General features: G+C 37.0%; 1 protein-coding gene across 6 annotated transcripts in view; it reads right to left on the bottom strand.

Annotated features, from left to right (window-relative positions):
- Positions 1–21,300, bottom strand: part of lobo (lost boys) — a 782,641-nt gene that overhangs the window by 44,022 nt on the left and 717,319 nt on the right. For 5 of the 6 annotated variants that reach the window (XM_069833633.1, XM_069833631.1, XM_069833628.1 and 2 more), the window contains 3 exons: positions 20,495–20,707; positions 20,254–20,364; positions 16,078–16,188 (listed from right to left, as the gene is read on the bottom strand). In XM_069833633.1, coding sequence (XP_069689734.1) covers positions 16,078–16,188; positions 20,254–20,364; positions 20,495–20,707 — 435 coding nt within the window. The remainder of the gene's footprint in view (positions 1–16,077; positions 16,189–20,253; positions 20,365–20,494; positions 20,708–21,300) is intronic. The other variant, XM_069833630.1, reaches the window with a different exon arrangement.

The following is a 21,300-nucleotide window of genomic DNA, read 5'->3' on the forward strand; positions in this document are numbered from 1 at the left end:
GACAAAGTACAGAATCTGGAAGCCTTCTATTCAAGAGATTTGGACGGTACTTTAGAAAACAAATATGTCTACACCTGCGAGCTCATTTGTTGTCCGCTGTGCTACTGGTTATCGTCACTGGAGCTATATAAATACATACTGGAAAAATACTTTTTCGACATCTATCTATACGTGGGAATAACGCTCTGGATCCTGTTATATACATCAGGATCAAATGCTTGTTTTCAGTGCTAAAGAGTGTAAAGAATTATTTAAGATCTACCACAGAACAGAACAGGCTTAATTCACTCTCTGTGATGTATACAGGGTCAGAAATAATGCAGCCTGTGGACTATAGTGAGGTCATCCACTCCTTTGGGGAGAAGAAAGTTCGTTGCATGGCAAAGCCAAAGTACGTTAAATAAAAAAAATGTAAGGTTGGTTTTTTGCTAAATTATGAAAAAGTGGGCCAGACTCTGTTAAATTGGTTAGGGGCCCTGGGTCTCTTTGTCCGGGCCTGAATTCAAATAGTATTTTTATAACAGAATAAGTCTCTTAACGTCCTAACAGTGACTGTGATGCAGAAAACTCTGTTCCGAAAAGGCAGCACAGGTAGTGGTGATTCCGCAGTGGTAATTTCACAGAGGACATACCTAAATGAAATTCAGCCACTTGAACATTCATGATCACATCTCCAAGAAGAAAATGACTTTCCAGATTGCTGGACAAAAGGTCAGTGTGACAATTTTAGAAGGAATGTGTGATTTAGCTCTGATTAAAGTTCTAACTGATACATATACATTATGAGGCATTACATTTCACTTGACAGTATGTGTCAGACGAAGAACAGTTGTGGCATACATCTCAAGTATAATTAGTGAACTGTTACTAGTTATCAATGTATGCAATTGAAGAAGAAAGGAACGAGCCACTGTATTCCATTATCTCCTCGCTTAGTTGCCTCATGAGTGATGCCTTATTGATGTACTAATAAGGTTCCAAACAGTCTTCGGAATGCTGGCTAAACAAAGGTGATGTTTGTATGATTTGAGGCTTTCTCGGCGTTGGTTCACTAATATGTTTTCGCTGGATATCAGCCGAGTTAAAATTTTGGAATGTTCCAAGCTTTCAACTGCTATCTCTGCAACCATCTTCAGGGAAGTAGTGTCTAGAATCGAAAAATCGAAAAATCGAAGGAGAATTGGGAGGAAAATTTAAAAGGTACGCAAAACGCGTCCTTGCAAGGGGTTGGGGGCTGTACAAAACTAAATATGTGAGCTCCAAGCCTGTTGGCCACTAGTCTCACTCCGGTTTACGCTGCTCCCCTGAAGGAGCTCTAGAAAATTTTGAAGGGGAAGCCGAAATTGGACGTAACCTCTTAGGTACCACATACGCGAGGGGGGCTGAGATTGATCAATTGATCACGGAACGGGGCGAGGAGGAGTTGGCTGGTGTTTGCCGTTAGGATGGCAAGACGCCGTCATCTGTTGTTCGATGACAAAGCAGGTGAAGGCCGTCGGAAGAAGCGCCGTGAAATCTAAGCTGCAATTTGAGAGGTCCCTGTCCTTTCAATTTGCGACTTATTGAGTGACCTCGTATGTTTAATAGACTATTAATATTATCTGAACTAGGGCATACATAATTTATAATAAAGGTGAGTATATATGGGGAAGGGCATATAGGTCCGTGGCCAATTTCTTATAGGGCTCATCCCGACATTTGTCTTACGCCTGAGGAAAACCACGGAATACCTTAGGCAGGATGAGTTGTCTCATATAAGAGACTAGCCAATTTGGCTATTATGTAGGAGGTCATGAGCCTTGTTGATTTGTCTCAATTTCGAGACCAGCCATTTGGCTATATGATGGCTCAATTGCGAAGAGGGGGGAGAGATATAATTGTTAATTAGGGAGATTCATGGGGATATGAGTGCAGGTCCGTGGCCCATTTCTTTTAGGGCTCATCCCGACATTTGTCTTAGCGCCTTAGGAAAACCACGGAAAAACCTTAGGCAGGATGAGTTGTCTCAATATCAGAGACTAGCCAGTTGGCTCTTAGGTTGAATGACTCTATGAATCGATGGATATATACTAGCCAATTGGCTCTATTAGATTTCCATCGATCAACAAAAGTAGATAATGTTATGGAGGGATTTTGTTTAGCCCAGTTAAGACAAGGTCATTTTACAGCGGTTGCACTATCCAAGGAGTCTCATGGAGTTGAGTCGTGGCTACCAAAACCTGGGAGTAACGCCAGCCTCCCTGTCCTCCTGTCTCAATAGTATAGCTAATGGACCTGTCTGGTGTCTACGCCGTAACCTAGGATCATACTGGCCGAGGCCAGATATGAGCAGGTTGGGGTTAGCACGAGCTTCCGCATACAGGTTCCTAGCCAGTCGAGCAATGAACTCGTCTATGGTTGGCAACTCTAGTTCATCATGGAACTTTCTTCTCGAGGCGACTCGGGGGAGATGGGTAATGAGTCGAATCACCTGGTTTTGGACAACTTGGAGTTTACGGAGATGGGACACTGCCGCAAACCCCCATGCGGGTGCGGCATAGGTAATGACAGAGCGAATGAGGGCCTTATACATGGTAAGTCCTACCCTCAGGTTGTCAGGAGTTAAGGCCGCCAGAATGGGATAGTGTCTAACTATCAGCCCGTTGGCCTTACGAAGAAGGGATTGGATGTGATCTCGGAAGTTGAGATGAGAGTCCATAATGATCCCTAAATATTTAATTTGGTTCATCCACGGCATTTCTCGTCCGAAAAGTGTGGGTGGTGGTGGTATGTCTTCGAGCCTCGCTCTTAGTGAAAAGAGTATGGCCTGACATTTCTCTACATTGACCTTGATTCTCCAGTCGTGGAACCACGGCTGGAGGTGATCTAAGATCGACTGTAATCTACGGGACGCTAATCTATAGGTTTTGCCCATCGCCAAGAGGGCAGTGTCGTCTGCATAGATATACAGATGACTACTTCTGCCGTGGATATAGCGAAACGGGAGGTCATTAATGAATATATTGAAAAGTATGGGCCCGATAATGGAACCCTGTGGGACTCGTGCGTGAATTTCACGGGGGGTGGAGAAACTAGTGCCTACACGGGTTTTGAATGTACGGCCTCGGAGATAGTTAGAAATGAGTCGTATCATTCCATCTGGGACTCCCATGCCCAGTAACTTAACGAGGAGTCCCTCATGCCAAACCTTGTCGAATGCTCGCTCGATGTCCAGGTAAGCTGCAGCTACTACACGCTTCGTGCTCATAGCCCAGGTAATGTCCTCCGTCATGCGGAGTGCCTGGAGTGTAGTGGAACGACCAGGGTGAAAACCGAATTGCTCGTTCCTGATTTGGGGCAATACTACTTCAGTGAGGCGTCTATGTATGACCCGCTCCGCCAGTTTGCTGAGACAACTGAGGAGACTAATAGGCCTATAGTTGCTTGGATTCGTCTTATCCTTTCCGGGCTTTGGGAAGAGAACTACGTGAGCTTCTTTCCAGGGAATGGGATAGTGACCGGAAGCCAAGATGTTATTAATTATCTCTGCTATGCGCTTCATAGCTGACCTTGGGAGATGCTGCAATATAATTCCTTGGATACCGTCGGCTCCTGCGGCCTTATGAGGGCCGAGGCGACGAATGAAATGGGCGATCCCAGTAGTGGCTTGATTTGTTAATGACCTTGGTGTGGTCAAATACTACTACTGGGATCGCACAATCAAGGAGGCCATAGAGATTAAGCTGGAGAAAAACAACTTTAACAGAGACAGTGGACTACAGCTCAGTCAGGCATGGACACTGGCCTTGGACCAGCTTAGGCCCTCTTACAATTGAGGTCACGAAGATCACGGACCGGGGACAGCAACCGATTCCAGCCGGTGGATCAGGACTCGTCGCCCGCCAAACGTCACACAAGAATCCCGGGAGGGGCGGAGCTTACGAGGAATGATAATTCCCGGCCCCGGATTGGCCGATCTGCCAACCAATCCCGTACCACCTGAGACAGCCTAACATCTATATAACCTACGACTTTCTGTCTAGACACTACTTCCCTGAAGATGGCTGCAGAGATAGCAGTTGAAAGCTTGGAACATTCCAAAATCTTAACTCGGCCGATATCCCGCGAAAACATATCAGCGAAAGTTGTTGTTGTTTTCTAATGCCAGGCGTTTGACAATAAAGTCATTTGACCTCTTGCACTCCAATATTTTTCAAAGATATTATCATGGTCAGCCACTGAAGCACAGATTTTGAAGTGTTCCGAATCCATTTCAAACCTGAGGAATTTCCCAACCGAACCCCACAATTGGGGCTATTGAAATATTTGGTTTACTAGGGGTGGGGATTATTTTACAACCGATTATAACATATTTTTCAATGCAAGGCAAATTTCTGTAAAATGCAGAACATAAATGGACACACCTCATAATTCTATAAACTTTTATGTAAAAGAAATCTAATCCATCACTGAAATAGAAAGAAAAATGAGAACTCCTAAAAACTAAGAAATATGAAAAAAGTATCGAGTCCTTTCCCAGATGTATCGATCACTATTGATACTCCCATTATCGAGGATATCGAGGTATCGAAAGTACTGAAGACTCAACTCTAATATGAACTAGTGATGCATTAGGGAAAATGCAAGGGCAGCAAAGAGATCTGAAAGTTTGACAGGTTGCTCCTAGAAAAGAACCAGATGTTCCTTGCGTGGGATGGGAATGCTAGAGAAGAAGAACTAAATTATTTTGTATTGAAAATTAGCGTTATCTTAAAATGTAAATATACTAATAAACATGTTACTTTTTTCTAAATTGTTCTTGGTGGAACTTTCGTTTGGAGATTTAGTTTGATGAATTAATCTAGTGCTGTTGTTCTTTGAAGCATGATAGTAGTATCTTATTTTATTTTATTTCTATATTCAACTTGGATAAAAGTAACAGACGTCAGTGTCGTAATCATCCAAACAATTTTTGTTATGTTTGTGGAAAGTTCATATCAAAATCCCAAAGGAAAAAAATCTATAAAATTACTAAAAGAGCTTACTTTCACTACTTTGGTTGCAAAATTGATGATAAAGATAAAAAGAGGGCTCCAAAACATTATGGAGCAATTCCACGTGTGACTGACTGACATGTACAGTATATTTTGGCAGCAAAATGTCTGCCTAAATAATTGTTAATGAGTTAAAATTAGAATGTGTCACCACATGATTTGATAGAGGAAAGTTTATAATTAAGATATATATAAAAACAAACGACATTAAAAAAAAAAAAGTATATTTCCAAAGTGTGTGTTACTGACTGTCATTCCCAACACAGTTTTCCAAAATATTGTTTGGAGAGGAAGTTTTAAACTTCTGTTAAATTAAAAAAGATATCTGAACCACAATTAGCAATGGAGTTATGGTCGAAAAAGTGCGGTGTGACTGACATTTCTGAATTTTATTTTAAATTCTATAGTATGGAACTGCAAGTAGTACAAAATAACATTAAACTTGATAAGTAGTAACATAAATTGTTTATAGAAATGGTTATTTTACGACGCTTTATCAACTGCTATGGTTATCTAGCATCTGACTGAGTGAGATGGTGATAATGCTAGCGAGATAAGTTCAGAGTCCAATGCCAAAGTTACCCAGCATTTGTTCTTAATGGGTTGGGGGAAAACCCCGAAAAAAATCTCAATCAGGTATTTGTCCCAACCAGGATTTGAACCCAGACCCGCTAGTTCCATGGTCGGACTTGGTAACATAGGGTCATATTCATAGACATTCTTAGCGCAGGCTCCTGATGGATGATCAGCGAACTAACGTTTTTCGTATTCTTAAACCAGTGTTAGCGATATGATATGATATGAATCCTGTACAAGTAATTACTGACTGATGCATCAGTCGATAGCCAGGACTAGTTTAGCACACTTGTAGTGCGGGCTCGCAAAATGTCTATGCATAGCACCCATAAAGATTCATTTAAATGAATAATATCTTTTCCGAAATACAAAACTTAACTTCCTACCATGCACCTTAAATGACACAAAATAACGCAAATATTACATACTTGATAACAAAGCTCTTGCTCTGTAGTTAAATACTGTCAACAGTCATAGGGATTAGTTGTTCATTTGAGGACTGGTGTCAAACCAATCTTGACGTGCTTATCGCACTGTGTGACATCAACTTCTTACTCCACTTTCCTCCCTAACCCTAGTTCCGTACCAACTCTTCAGTATCAGTAGTGAAATCGTGGCTTATCAAATCAGTGTGTATGTGTTAAAAACGACTATAACATGTGTCATAGGAAGAAGAGATCTTTTTCTGTTTGGAAGAAGAGAATATACTGTAAATTTATGTTATGTTCAAAAATCCTTTTGCACACTAATAAATTTATACTCCTTATGCCATAAGGAACATGCTAAATTAAAACGTATGAGAAATTAAATGTTTGTATGTAGCCTATCACTTTCGCAGAAAATTTATCAACATGAAATTTGTGACGAATATTAAATATGATTATTTGAAAATATTTTTGTGTCGAGAACGTGTATATCTATTAAGCAACCTTAAGAAACGCAATATTATTCAAGAGAACAAATGTAGACAACATGATGGAATATTAATAGCTATTATGCAATTTCTTCTGAACTCGCAGTGATCTAAAACAGTTCAGTGACGAAGAAACAATAACAAGGTGTATGATTAAAGCTGCCAAATTAATCTGTCCAGGTGAAATAAAAAAACTTCGAGAGTATTACGTTATCCAGGCACCTTCCTAACAATATGCCATTAATTGCCTTATTGCGATATGGAGACACAGGTCACACCCATAATGCCCATCGCAGTTATATATGTTCACACTAACTGCCTACTCATGTTGTCTTTCTGTGGCAGATTTCCCTTTATATTGCTCCACTTAACACAGTTCACGTATAAGTTTACCAAGGTCTTCCAAGTGTATGCAGTGAGAATGAATAGCATAACCGAGAGCGCAACATGTTAGTCAGTCATGGTGCTGCAGTGGAAAATGATATCACTTTAGATGTAGTGATAATATAGAATCTCAAAGGAAATTTTAATGTCAGTTAATGTGCTGTATGGAAGAGTTCTTGCATGTTTATCGTGAATGAGTGTAACTTACAGTAACAAATAATTATAGTGTTTTTAAGTTACTTAGAACCTTAGGATATTTCTATATTTACTTCAAGGAAAGACCAAAATATGGTGATATAAAAAAAAAAGAGGGGTTGAAATAAAACATATTTACATGTCCAAATTGTGATACAAAACATACGTTTCCTTAAATGAGTTTTTAAGTGTTTGGAATATCACAAGGTCTGCAGCAAGTTACAGACTAAAACAAAGAGTATTTGAAACATTATTTAATAGAATAAGTCAACTTACACCATAAAGAAACATATTTCTTCAACAAAAACATTTCTATATTAATTAACCTTCTGTCGATCGCATGTGTATCAGATTTATTCAAGCGTATGTTTTTCTATCGTAAATTTTTAAATTTCTATTGTTGCAGCTTTAAAGTTACAATACCTTCCTATCTTCATACTTACTACAAGCCAAATCTAAATACTTAGACTTCAACAAACAAAATTTGATAACACAATCTCAAGGGAAAAAATGGAACTCTCTGCATCATAATCCACAGTTAATTCCCGATTTACCACGAAAATCGTCTGTAGCTGCATTTAGATTGGCAACAGACCATGATTGTTTGGCCAAACACCTGCATAGAATTGGAATATATCAGTCCCCTAACTGCCCACTGTGCAATTCAAACCAAGAAATGGATTCGGAACACCTCAAAATCTGTGCTTCCGTGGTTGACCATGATAATATCTTTGAAAAATATTGGAGTGCAAGAGGTCAAATGACTTTACTGTCAAACGCCTGGCATTAGAAAACGACAAACAACAACTTACTACAAACCAGTGTCACTCAACTGCTTTAGCCATTAGGTTGTGTGAGACTGCAAGCATCTTGTATCAGATTGATACATTGCGATATACAATGTAACTGAATCAGAGGCAAGTGTATGATTTAGATGATTCAGGCGATTTAAAAGTTTTCACTAAATTTAACCTGTGATAACAATGTAGAGGACGAAAATCACGCACTAAAAGAAGATTTTTAAGATGAAAATGACACAGATGCGGATGATGAGCCAGAAGAAGGAAGGATGGGTAATTCTGATTCTCAGGTGAGTGGAATTGATGAAGAACCTGATGTGAACTTGCTGAGGAAGCCGGAATTGCTGGTCCAGCTATGAGAGAAAAAAATTCCTCTCCTTCTGCAAAATGGCGTTTCTGCATCCTGTGTCACACGTCTCAGAAAACCAGGCTAACTAAGACCATTTGCAAGAATTGTAAATGATCATATAGCCGCAGTCTGTACAGAATGTTATTCTCGACTTCAAGAAAAAGAAAATTGCTTGAGTGATGACTGATAATGTAATGGACAGTATAAAACTGACATATTTCATGTTTCTCTGAATAGACAGGCTACTCTTTATTTTATGTTTATTTTTTATTTAGCAGTTTGTATTCTTTTTATTATTCTTTAATATTTGTCTAAAATTTTAGAATAAAACTGGTGAGTTATACTTGATATTTTGAAAATAAACAATAAATAATAAATCCGTGTTAAAAAAAATCACTAAAATATGTATATGACACACTTTCTCAGAGTCCGTGTATCATTTTCATACATTGTGACCAATGATATTATTCATGTTCATGTATTTTGACGTGAACTATTCAGATATGAAATAAATCATAACAATACGTAAGTTAATAAATATACAGAGTGAGTTTTAAGTCCACTGATAAATTTCAGGGGGTGATTCCTGACTAAAATGGAGCACAAAAGTTCATATCACCTTGTGTCCGGAAATGCATAGTTTCCACAGTAGATGGCACTGACGACATTCTCTCATAACTTACAGTGTGCGTTTTGTGTGTTGCACATAGTGTGATTTAAGCAACGTAGAAGCACAATGGTCCGGTATTCATTCCAGGAACAAGCCGAGATGGTGTTTGTGTGTGGCCAAGCAGGTGGAAATGGTCGAGAGGCAGCATGGATGTACCAAGCCATATACCCTGACAGACAGAACCACCCACATCACACAACATTTAGAGCCATCATTTGCGGCTGCCCTGCACGTTCGTTTGTCTCAAAGGACCCATGCTCACACAAACACCGAAAAATGGCTCCAAATGTTGTGTGATGTGGGTGGTGCTGCCTGTCAGGGTATGTGGCTCGGTACATTTGTGCTGCCTCTCGATCATTTCCACCTGCTTGGGCATACACGAACATCATCTCGGCTTGTTTCTGGAATGAATACTGGACCATTGTGCTTCTACGTTGCTTAAATCACACTATCTGCAACACACAAAATGCACACTGCAAGTTATGAGAGAATGTCGTCAGTGCCATCTACCGTGGAAACTACGCACTTCCGGACACAAGGTGATATGAACTTTTGTGCTCCATTTTCAGTCAGGAATCACTCCCTGAAGTTTGTCGGTGGACTTAAAACTCACCCTGTATTTATTACCAAGTGAAAATAAACATACTGGTATTAAAGTGTATAATAAAAATAAATGTTGTTGTTGTTGTTTTCCAATGCCAGGCGTTTGACAATAAAGTCATTTGACCTCTTGCACTCCAATATTTTTCAAAGATATTATCGTGGTCAGCCACTGAAGCACAGATTTTGAGGTGTTCCGAATCCATTTCTTGGTTTGAGTTGCACAATGGGCAGTTAGGGGACTGATATATTTCAATTCTATGCAGGTGTTTGGCCAAACAATCATGGCCTGTTGCCAATCTAAATGCAGCTACAGACGATTTTCGTGGTAAATCGGGAATTAACTGTGGATTATGATGCAGAGAGTTCCATTTTTTCCCTTGAGATTGTGTTATCAAATTTTATTTGTTGAAGTCTAATGGCGGTTTGTCCAAGTATTGTTAGAACACTTAACGACTGTTAAACCTTCAACAGTTTGTTAAATACAGTTTTTCCATTTGTTCAACACCAGTTTGGCTTAACAAGTTCTTAACCATTTGTTAACTTTAAATGTAGGATTTCAGGCCGTTAACTCTTTTAACAAACAGTTAAACATGGCGGATAACACCACAGCTGTTCAGACAAAAGTTGTGAAAATAACATGTAATGTTTCTCTTTGAGGAATGTTTAGAGTAAGGGCAGGTTTCACCAAGCTTCAGTAAATCAGTTCAAATGAAACATTAACTAGTACTGAACATTAAAATATTTACACGAATACGTTTATAATATGTGTGCTGTCTCCATAGACTTCAAGCCCAGCAGCTATATGTGCCTCGTCGCGCTAATCACGTCATGACTCTCCGGTGGAGCAGTCAGTAGCGAGTTGGCATGCCATTCAAGGGGCCCGTGTTCGATTCTCGGCGGGAACAATTTTTTTTATTAACGTAACTAATTTTTATACATGTTACTTTTCTTCATTTTTTAAATTTTCTGTAGTGGAACGAATTATTTCGCAACTCTGGCCCCACTAGGAGAATTTAAAAAACTCTTGGGAGATCAATTTTCTTCCCGAAATAAAACTAAGATAAACAAACAAATTAAAGAAAAATAAAAGAAATACACATGTGGATCTAATACATTGTCTACATGCCACCAGCGTCTATCACTGCCTGGCATTTTCGGGGTATTGAGTCCACCAGATCGCGGAAATAGTTCTGATCCTTAGCAAAATCTTCCCAGGTAGCCAGAACTTGATCCCAGAACTGATCTGGATTTTGAGGTGGGATGTCTCGATATTTTTCAATCCTCCTCTTTTTTCATGCTTTTCCGTGAACCGTCTTTGAATGTTTATGGCGGTGTGATTATCTTGATGGAAAATTAAATTTCCATCGGAAAGAAAACGATTATAAATTCCAAGAATCCAGCTCTTTCGCTTCTGTTTTAAAGCCAGTGCAAACATATCTTATTGCTAGCTATAATATAATTCTAATAAATGAAAGTTAATATACCAATTAAGTTTTGTTATGTTTCAAATGCACATTATGTATTAATTTACTAATATTTCTTAGGTACCGGTATGTATTTATAATAGGCTAATCACTTTCATGTCTTAAAATAAAACTCAGTTGTATGTTACCTAGTTGACTAGTTTCAGCTTTGTCTCAGCCGTTTTTATGATATTCTAATCTAAGATCAGTTTCTTCTAAAATTTTGAGTACCGGTACCACGATCTTCGTGACGTGGTATCTTTTGTGAATTTTTGTGTCATTCAAATTTTCAAAATGATCGGTTTTTAAATGGTTAACATTATCTCCATTTGACTCTTAATTTTCGAGCAGTTCCAGATATAACAATTCTGCGTCGAAACGTTCCGCCATTTTATATTGCAACTAATGAATAATTAAAAATTTGAAGACGGAAATTTCTATCACTAAATTTAATGATAGTTTTACTGGTTCGTTAGGCTAAAGATGCTTGGTGAGATATAAAAATGATTTAATGAACCAGTAAATACATTAATGAATCATTAAAACCTTAATGAAGCTTTGTGAAACCGGCCATAAGACTGGTAATATATAATTTAAAAGATATTTTGGAATATTAATATATGGGAGATAATCTTTATAAGTCAACTGATTATCATACTGACGCTTATTTCGATACTTTGCTATTATCCATTTAATATTGAGGAAATGTGCGATCTCAACGTGGCAAGAAATTGAAGTCAGATTTGAATATCCTACAAACAGAAATAGGCCACTTGTTCCAATTCACCAGCTACTGTTAACTCTAGATTCTATGTTACTGGCTCTTCAACTATAGCCGATGTCAATAATGCTTCAAAATACGCAGTGAGTAAATAATAAAATGTTTCAGCAGCAATTGCTTCTTTAGGACGAAATTACATATAATTTATACATGGACCTGAATTAGAGAATTTTATATGATATGGAATTCTCCTCGGGGTTTTGTGTACAGTTGACTACACACACATTCGTGTAATTATTGTCACCTAGTGGTCATAATACTGAGATTTTTCTAAACAGAAATTCATATTTAGCATTATAAAATATAACCATACTTATAATAATAATTTTTATTCAATAGTAGTCAATGCAACTTTCATTTATCAACTCTCTGTACTGTATGAATCATGGCTACTGTAACAGGTTACGATTTTATACATGTTTCATGACTTACTCTACAGTACAGAATTTAAATAATAATATCAGCCAATAAGAAGTTGTCTTACATATGCAAAATCATTACCAACTGCTATTGAGTAGTTAGAATAGTATTAACGACAGTTAAAGTTAAATGTTGGTTATTTTAAACAAAATTTTGTTGGAAAAATGGAAAACATCTTAACAAAACGTTAAAAATAAACCAGCTGTTAATTTAATATTTGTTAAGCCAAATTAAACATTACTTGGAAAAACTGGCCATAAGTATGTAGATTTAATAAATCTTTTCACAGAGTAATATGTAGATTTAGTAACAGGTCTGTAAGTAGCAGTGCTGTCCTTCTTTGCTAGTGCATCTGCATTCTCGTTTCTCAGGATTCCACAATGGGATGGTATCCCTTGGAATACAATTCCTTTATTGAGTGATATTAATTGAGAGAGCATTTTAGTTATTTCTGCTGTTTGAGATGAAGGTGTGTGTTTAGAAACTATTGATACAATAGCTGCTTTGGAGTCTATTGCATTCTTAAATTTATTGATGAGAAATAGAAGATTCCTGAGACTTTCACTTATTGCAACGATTTCTCCATCAAAACTTGTTGTTCCATATCCAAGAGATCTATAAAGTGAAAAGAGACAGCACGTAACACCTGCACCGGCACCTTGTTTTCTGGAGATCAAGGATCCGTCGGTGTATAAATGAAGCCAGTTTTGTGGAGGGTACCTAATATTAATTGTCTCTAAAGACAATTGTTTCATTATTTCACTGTTTACTTCTGATTTCAGTATTTCTTCTGTTAAATTTAGATTATATTCTATATTTAATAGAGTTAAAGGGTTTGGTTTAATTTGTAAGTTTTCTTTTAAATTCGGGATATTGATTTTCTATTTTAATTCTTGAACCATGGATATGAAACTTTTTTGAGTTTTCAATCTACAGAGAGGACTGTATGAATGCCAATTGTTTCCTGGTAATCTGATAAGTTTTTCATATTGAATCAGTGCTTTTTCTTCTATTGTCATTTTGATGCTGTTAATATTAGTGAGGAATCTCATAGACTCTATTGGAGTTGTTTTGATTCCACCAGTAATGAGCCTGAGAGCTTGGTTTTGAACATATTCTATTTCGTTTATGAAAGATGAAGTAATTAAAATTTCTCCGCAGTATGTCATCACTGGCTGTATAAACATTTTGTATGTAGTGTTCAAAGTATTCCTAGAGCATCCCCATTTCTTTCCTGCTAGTCTTTTTAGAAGGGAGAATATTTTACGAGCTTTTTCAGAAATGTATTTCAAATGGTTGCTCCTTGTTAACTTACTATCGAAAATAACTCCAAGATATTTGGATTCATAAATCCTAGGAAGGTGTTGGCCATTGTATTGGATATTGAATTCTCTTTCTTTTTTACCAAGTGAAAATATTTGGTAGTTACTTTTGCTTAAATTGAGTGTCATCAAATTTGATATATTCCATTCAAGTAGTTGAGTTAGAGCTTTAAGAGCAGAATTTTGAATTTTGTCTCTATGTCTGTAAGATCCGGAAGTCCACAAAACTATATCATCTGCAAATAGTGCTGTTTTCATGTTTGATTCCTTTAACAGGGAGGGTAAGTCATTTATATAAATATTGAATAAAGTTGTGCTGAGGACAGCACCTTGAGGTAGACCTCGATATGTTTGTCTGTAACTAGAAAGTGAGTTATTGAATTTAGTGGCAATGAATCTTGAATGTTATATACCAGTATACCATAAATTCTATAGCCATTATTTTAGGTCAGAGCAAAATGTATCAATATGATACATTGCGACCAATTCATATCATTATACAGTAGACTCTTGCTAATCCAGCCATTTCTTGCACAGAGGGATGCCAGAATAGCAAGAGTGTCGGATTACTGAGAGTGCTTAAAAACATAATTGTTGTTGTTGCTTTCTAATGCCAGGCGTTTGACAATAAAGTCATTTGACCTCTTGCACTCCAATATTTTTCGAAGATATTATCATGGTCAGCCACTGAAGCACAGATTTTGAGGTGTTCCGAATCCATTTCTTGGTTTGAGTTGCACAATGGGCAGTTAGGGGACTGATATATTCCAATTCTATGCAGGTGTTTGGCCAAACAATCATGGCCTGTTGCCAATCTAAATGCAGCTACAGACGATTTTCGTGGTAAATCGGGAATTAACTGTGGATCATGATGCAGAGAGTTCCATTTTTTCCCTGGGGATTATGTTATCAAATTTTGTTTGTTGAAGTCTAAGTATGTAGATTTTAAAAACATAATTGAGTTTAATGTTTAAGTTGCGCCAACCACTTCACTTGCACTTCTAAATTGAAACTATAACATTCCACACGTGATCGGCACGTGTACACATATAAGTATAAATAATACAATGTAACACATGACACTGATGCAGATTTTCCAGAAAACTATTACAGTAGAAGTGATAGAAAGAACTTTAGAAGGAGGCCGGATAATTGAGAGGCCAGATTACTGAGGACTGGATTAACTAGAGTCTAGTGTAATGTAGCGGCTGACGGAAGGTTAAAAAAAATCACCTGGTATGACATTTTCATGGAATCGCTTTATAACATTAAACATAGGTAAAGTAGACGGAAATTCAATCCTGGTCAATGCAAAGTGAATCATAACCCACTTTGGATCTCACAAATGTTCACTTGCACATAAAATTGAGATTAAAGAAAGCAGTTTGTCAGAACATTTAATAGAGAATGCAGTGGTTTTTGTTATCTGCAAGAATTACTTCCCAGTTTAACATATGCAAAGTTGAACAAGGGTAAGTATTTTCGTTGGCCCATAGATAAGGAAGCGTTTAAAAGATGAAGTTTTTGGAAGTAAGTTAACAAAATATGTGGTACTGGTGGCCTGGCATGCTTTTAAAGCAGTGGTGTTAGGTTTTCTTGACAATAGGAAGAATGAGCAATATGAATCTTTAGTGAACAAATTAATAAAATGTTATAAAGAAATGGGCTGCAGAATGTCACTGAAAGTGCATATTTCCTCCATTTGCACTTAGACTTTTTTCCCTGAAAATTAGAGTGTTGTTAGTGATGAACAGAGAGAGCATTTTCATCAGGACTTAGCCGCATTGAAAAAACGTTATCAAGATTGTTGGGATCCTGCAGTGTTGGGGGATTATTGCTGGTTTCTGCAGAGGAACAGTAATTCTGACTACAAGAGAAACACAAAGTAGCAAACATTTTAAGGACCTATGCAGGTATGAGTTATGAATTACTTCTATAACTAAGTGGTTTATATAAATTCATTTCATTACTATTTTGTCTAACAAGTACATTTCAGTGTCATTAAAAATTCTAAAATTTAAATTGACAATTAAAAATTGCACAGTTTTATTCTGATTTCATTTTTATTGTATATCTCATGAACTAACCCGAAAGGAAAAAATCTAAAGGCATTTTCGGAATAAGCGCATGAGTTTCATAAGAATCAGCTATTTTCACTCCAGAGGTATGGAAAAAATTCTTTTTTGTTCCCTTGTGTAGTAGTAATAATGCTAATGATGATGATGATGATAATAATAATAATAATAATAATTATTATTATTATTATTATTATTAAAAATTCTATGAGAACATATTTTGAACACATCGTACAAAATATTTTAATATTCTTGTTGAAAAAATAAAAAATAAATTTGAGTGCGTCACTTTTACTGCCCCCCTCCGAAGTTATTCCTATGAAAAGAAGCCAGGAAAGTTCCAGATTATCATAAATGAAGGTGTAAAAAAACTAATAAATTGACTTTTATACCTTCTGACTATCATGTAAGAATTCAATTTAGAACTTGTTGCACTGATACTAACTTCCTACTTCTGCTTGATTAACACATATTATATTATGATATAGCTTACTCTTTCTTTCATACTCTCCTTAGCCAATTCGTTTCTTTCCATATTGAATATTGAGATCTCTAAGTTCGGTTCTGACATTTCATGGTATCGCTGTTTTAATACTGTTGATACCTAAAAAAAAGAAAAGAAAGATAAAGAACAAAATTAATTACTACAATTTTTACCAATGAATGTAAATTAGCACATCTTTGTTCACTTCCTAATCTCGTCAGTGGCAGATGGTTAAGATTCTCATCCTTACAGAAAATCGGCATTAATGGCAGTGATGATGTCAGTCCTACAAGCAGGGGCGAATCTAGCTACTTGGCACCTCCAGGTAGAGAAAAATATTTCCGCCCCTTATTTCGCCCTATATGCGTCATTTGGATCAACTGAAATACCGTAATTGATTCTGCGTCATTATTACTGTTTCCAATATCAGAAACCCATGACTCAGATAAACCACATGTTCCACTATTTTCAGTACTGTTCGCTACATTATTACACTCTGATGTATCTGGACTCGAACTGGAACAAGCTGGCTGTGTTTGGTTTTTTAAATAGCACATCTATTTTGCACTTTTTCTCACAATTTCCTCTTTTTTTATTGCCTTGTCTTTCGCGCGTTTCCGATATTGTTCAGTCAACTGTTCGAAGACAGACTTGAACCGTACAAGTGATACCATCATGGCATCACTCATAAGGCAAGTAGACCAGGAGATAATGGGGTAGGGTGACCAGTTCTTTCCCCCTCCATTGCATAAGTTACATCGCTAACTAGCTACATGTGATATTACACTAATCAGATTTCAGATGCAGTTCTTCCTCTGACACATATCGTCAAGTGAGATGTACTGCCTGATAATAGATGTACATATCAGCCAGAACCTCAATCAGAGGTGTTTCCGGTATTGAGAATCACTTAGCTTTTTCAGATTGTCACTCATTATAATGAATATTAAAATATAAATCACCTAGGTACAAAACAACTGCACTCTTTACCATTTCAAATTAAACTGAACTGCCAAGCGTCCGCCTGATACAATGGCTGGTGGTATTTCCTTTTAAATTAAGTCTGAATGGACATTAATGAGTGTTGATACTGGCTACTCTTATGACAGAGTTAGCGGCATCTCTCATCACAAAGCTTTATAATTGCGAGCAACGAGATTTGCCTTCCTAACATAGGTATCGTAATACACTGCTCAAAATTGTCTAAGGGACAAATACATTATTTGCTTCAGTTTATTATTCATAGCAGTGAAATGGATATTACCTTATCTAAGAAATAAATTATCTTGACTAACAAAGAAATCAAGTAAATTCAAATGATTATTTTTATTTTTTATGTTAAAAACTAAACAATAACTGAAATGCTGCATGTTGAGTAAAATGTTAGAAACATTTTGACAGGAAAAATTTGAATATTTTCATACAGATTGAAATGAATCCAGTAATTAGTAACGAGTATGACCACTTCGTGCATTTAACACAGCTTGGCATCAACTCTGCATGCTTGAAATCAGATGTTCAATGTCAACTTGCAGAAGGTTATCTCAAGTCTGAATCAGAGCAGTCTGGAAGTTTCCAGTGTTCTCTATATTATCCATACGTGGTGTTACACCTCTCTGAAGTTGACCCCGTGCATATTCTATGGGATTATGATCTGGGGACTGAGTAGATCAAGGCAATACTGAAATCTCCCCTTGCTGAAATCATTCACAAACCACTCGAGCAATATGAGCTAGGGCACTGTCATGCATAAGAATGAAACTTTCTCCTAGGGCATTAGCAAATGGTCTCACAATTGGTTGCAGAACAGAATTTAAATACACATTATGATTCATTGTCCCTTCCAGGAAAATGAGCCGTGTTCTTTTATCCATCATTACTCCTTCCTACACCATGACTACACCACCCAGGATGATGGCAAATCCTGATACGCCTTCTATTGGGGTGAAACCAGAATCTAGACTCATCAGAAAACATAACATGAGCCCATTCTTCATAAACCCAATTGACATGTTCTTCTGCCCATGTTAGACTCGCTGCCTGATTGTTTCTCCAAAAGGCTGGTACTACAAGAGGGTGTCGAAAGAAGAGTGATGCTTCATGAAGTCGGTTTCTTATAGTCTGATCACTTACAACAACTCCACGAGTGTACAGGAGGACAGATGCAACTTGCCAGGCAGTGATAGTCTGCTGATGCGTAGTGTGCAGAACCAGAAATTGATCCTGCCGTACTGTTGTTTTCTTCCTCGAACTTGATGAAATTCCTTAACCTCACCTGCGACTTGATAACATAGCCATAATCAGTTAATAACACTTTGTGATGTGTTCAACACTCGAGCAGCATGAGTCTGGCTTTGACCACCTTTTATCATTCCAACAACTCTGAGCATTTCAGAAGTTGTGAAATGACGATGTTCCATGATTAAATAAAATGACTTCGTATGATTCCAGTAAGAAAACAAGAAGATATCTTAAAAATGTTACCGGTACATTTAAGAACCAAGCATAAAGACCTTTTAACAGTATAATATCTATAAAAAAATCTATAAAATACATAATTAATTATACGATATGTACTTCGGTACATTGAAATAATATATACATAATTAATTGTTCAAAATGTTGTCATGGCAATGCCAAGGACTTTCGGTGTTGGACCCCGGATTCATTTCACCGACATTATCACCTTCATATCATTCAGACGCTAAATAACCTAGATGTTGATACAGCGTCGTAAAATAACCCAATAAAATAAAATAAAATAAAATAAAATAAAATAAAATAAAATAAACAATGCCAAGGAGTAAAGTATTTTACTGATGTCATAATCACACATGTAGCATAAAATACACAAGAAATGTGATACAATTGTTCCTTAGACTTTTTGAGCAGTGTATAATACCATTAAGTTCTTTAATGTTATCACGTTAGACTCTCACAGTGCTATGTTCACACTGTGACACTATTATTGGAAAACTGTCCTTTTTTCGTTGGCAGATGGTTGATTAAATTTGAACTGATTGTTGCCAATGTCATTCATATCCTTTTCATTGTGTGTTTAAGTTTATGTACTCTTTTAAAGATTTATAAATAAAATTTAAAAAATATATTAAAAAATTAACAGTAATAGCACAGTCTACTATATACATCACGAAGCTTGAGCTGTGAGGATGCCAGGAATAGACTGTGCTGGTACTATTTCGTATTGTCTGTAATGAGGCGACATTTGCGATCCTAGTGGTTAGCAACTATCTATGGATGTATATTTACTATGTATCGAGCTTCGTGACTGTATATACTAGACTGTGGTAATAGCTTAAAACAGCCCCCTAAAATCTGCTGCCCTAAGCAGCTTCCTAGTCTGCCTAAGCCTAAATACGCCCCTGCCTACAAGCCTACTGCCTTTATCCACAAGGATATACTTCTGGTACTTATTTCTATTAAAGAATAAAAGACTAATTTGGAACTAGCATTATTAATTATAAAAATTGACATCATAATGTCAATAGGTCGATCTTCACTTCTGTAATTTTCTGAAAATGTTCTGTATGTTGGTTACTAAAAACTTAAAACTTATTACTGCGGTTCGGATAAAGTAGCTGTATCAGAATAGACATCCTTGTTCCGTGTGTTTTGTTTACACACATTGGGGCTGTACTGTTCATTTACTGATTATTAGCTAGGGGTTGGGGAGAGCTCTTCCCAGCAGCTAACGTTTGTAAACAAAATGCATGGTCCAAGGATGCCCATACTGATACAGCTAGTTTATCTGAACCATACTTATTATGAAGGTTATATAACGAATTTACAGCTCTGATTCTCTGTTGAAGAGTGAAAGGAACTGGTCACCCTACCCCACTAGTTCCTGGCCTAGTTACCATATAAGTGGATCTTTCTTGATATCACTATTGAGGTTCAGACCTGTCTTCGGAGAGTTAACTAAACAATGGAAAAGGAAGTGGAACAAATTATCTACATATAGTCTAGAATGTTTAGCTACACAATACACATTTTGAGGATTACAATAAGAAGGTAAATTATCATCTGGAGAAAAGAGCATGTAGTGAAAATATGAAGCACATTATGGGGTGCAAGATGCTTAACCAATCAGGGAACTGGACGAAGATGGAAGAAAGTCAATGAACTTAATAAAAGCTTAAGTATTATCCACTAGAACTATTTTACCTCATCTTCCATTTGTCTTATAGACAGAAGGGAATTTTCTTCTGCTTGCAGTTGTTCCTCCAATAAATTAAACAAATACAGTTGTTTTTGTGGTACATCAGTGGGATCTGTCTGAAAAAAAAAGAATGGACTGTAGTTAAGCAGATGCTGCCAAAACTTGTGTACCGGTAGTAACCTTCAACGTGCTTTATAATCAATTACCAGTAGGCCTACCAATTTCTTAAGTCACACATTATTCTACCTGATATCCTGCTGTAAGTTCTGGGTTGAAAGTAAGTCCCTCAGCCATTTCTGTCAGCTGTGACTTGATGAACTCACGAGTTGCTGCAGTGATTTTCCCAAGTGTATAATGAAACTTCAGTAAGATGTGACCATCTGCTACAGCAAAAGTTCGGCGTGCAATGTCCTTGTCGGCAATTTTCTCTTCATTTCGATGAAACTCTTCAACAAGTTTCTAACATAAAGCAATGTCCCTCAAATTAGTATGTCATAAACTGTAAAATCCAATGACAAAGATTAAAGAAAATAGTGTTAACTATTGTATTTTTTATTCCTACAATTCCTGCACATATATCCAATACATTTTAGACATGATTTAGCTTTCCTAAGAGTATTATTAAATTTTATAATATTAGCACACTATTACTATACACAGTGAAAAGTAATTAAACCGACAAACTCTGGGAGGTTATATGGGACACCAAAATGAACGGTTTTATCCAATATCATATTTTCCTCAGAGGCTTTATTAAACCAGCAGAAGGTGTATGCGTTCTCCAGTTCATGACTACTCTGCAAATTTACATTTTGTTGTACGTCTTGATCCAGTGCAATGCTTCATTAAACCGGTAGAGGGTGTATGGGTCTTCAGTTCACGACTACTCTACAAATTCACATTGTGTGCGTGACTACTTGAACAATTTCCAGGTAAGTGGATTGGCAGAGGCGGTCCTGTACCATACTTTGGCTTCCTCGATCTCCTGACTTGACCCTCTGGGTTTTTTCCTTATGTGGAGACAGATGCGTAAACAATTTACACGACCCCAA

The sequence above is a fragment of the Periplaneta americana genome, chromosome 8, assembly GCF_040183065.1.
Source record: "Periplaneta americana isolate PAMFEO1 chromosome 8, P.americana_PAMFEO1_priV1, whole genome shotgun sequence".
Lineage (NCBI taxonomy): Eukaryota > Metazoa > Arthropoda > Insecta > Blattodea > Blattidae > Periplaneta > Periplaneta americana.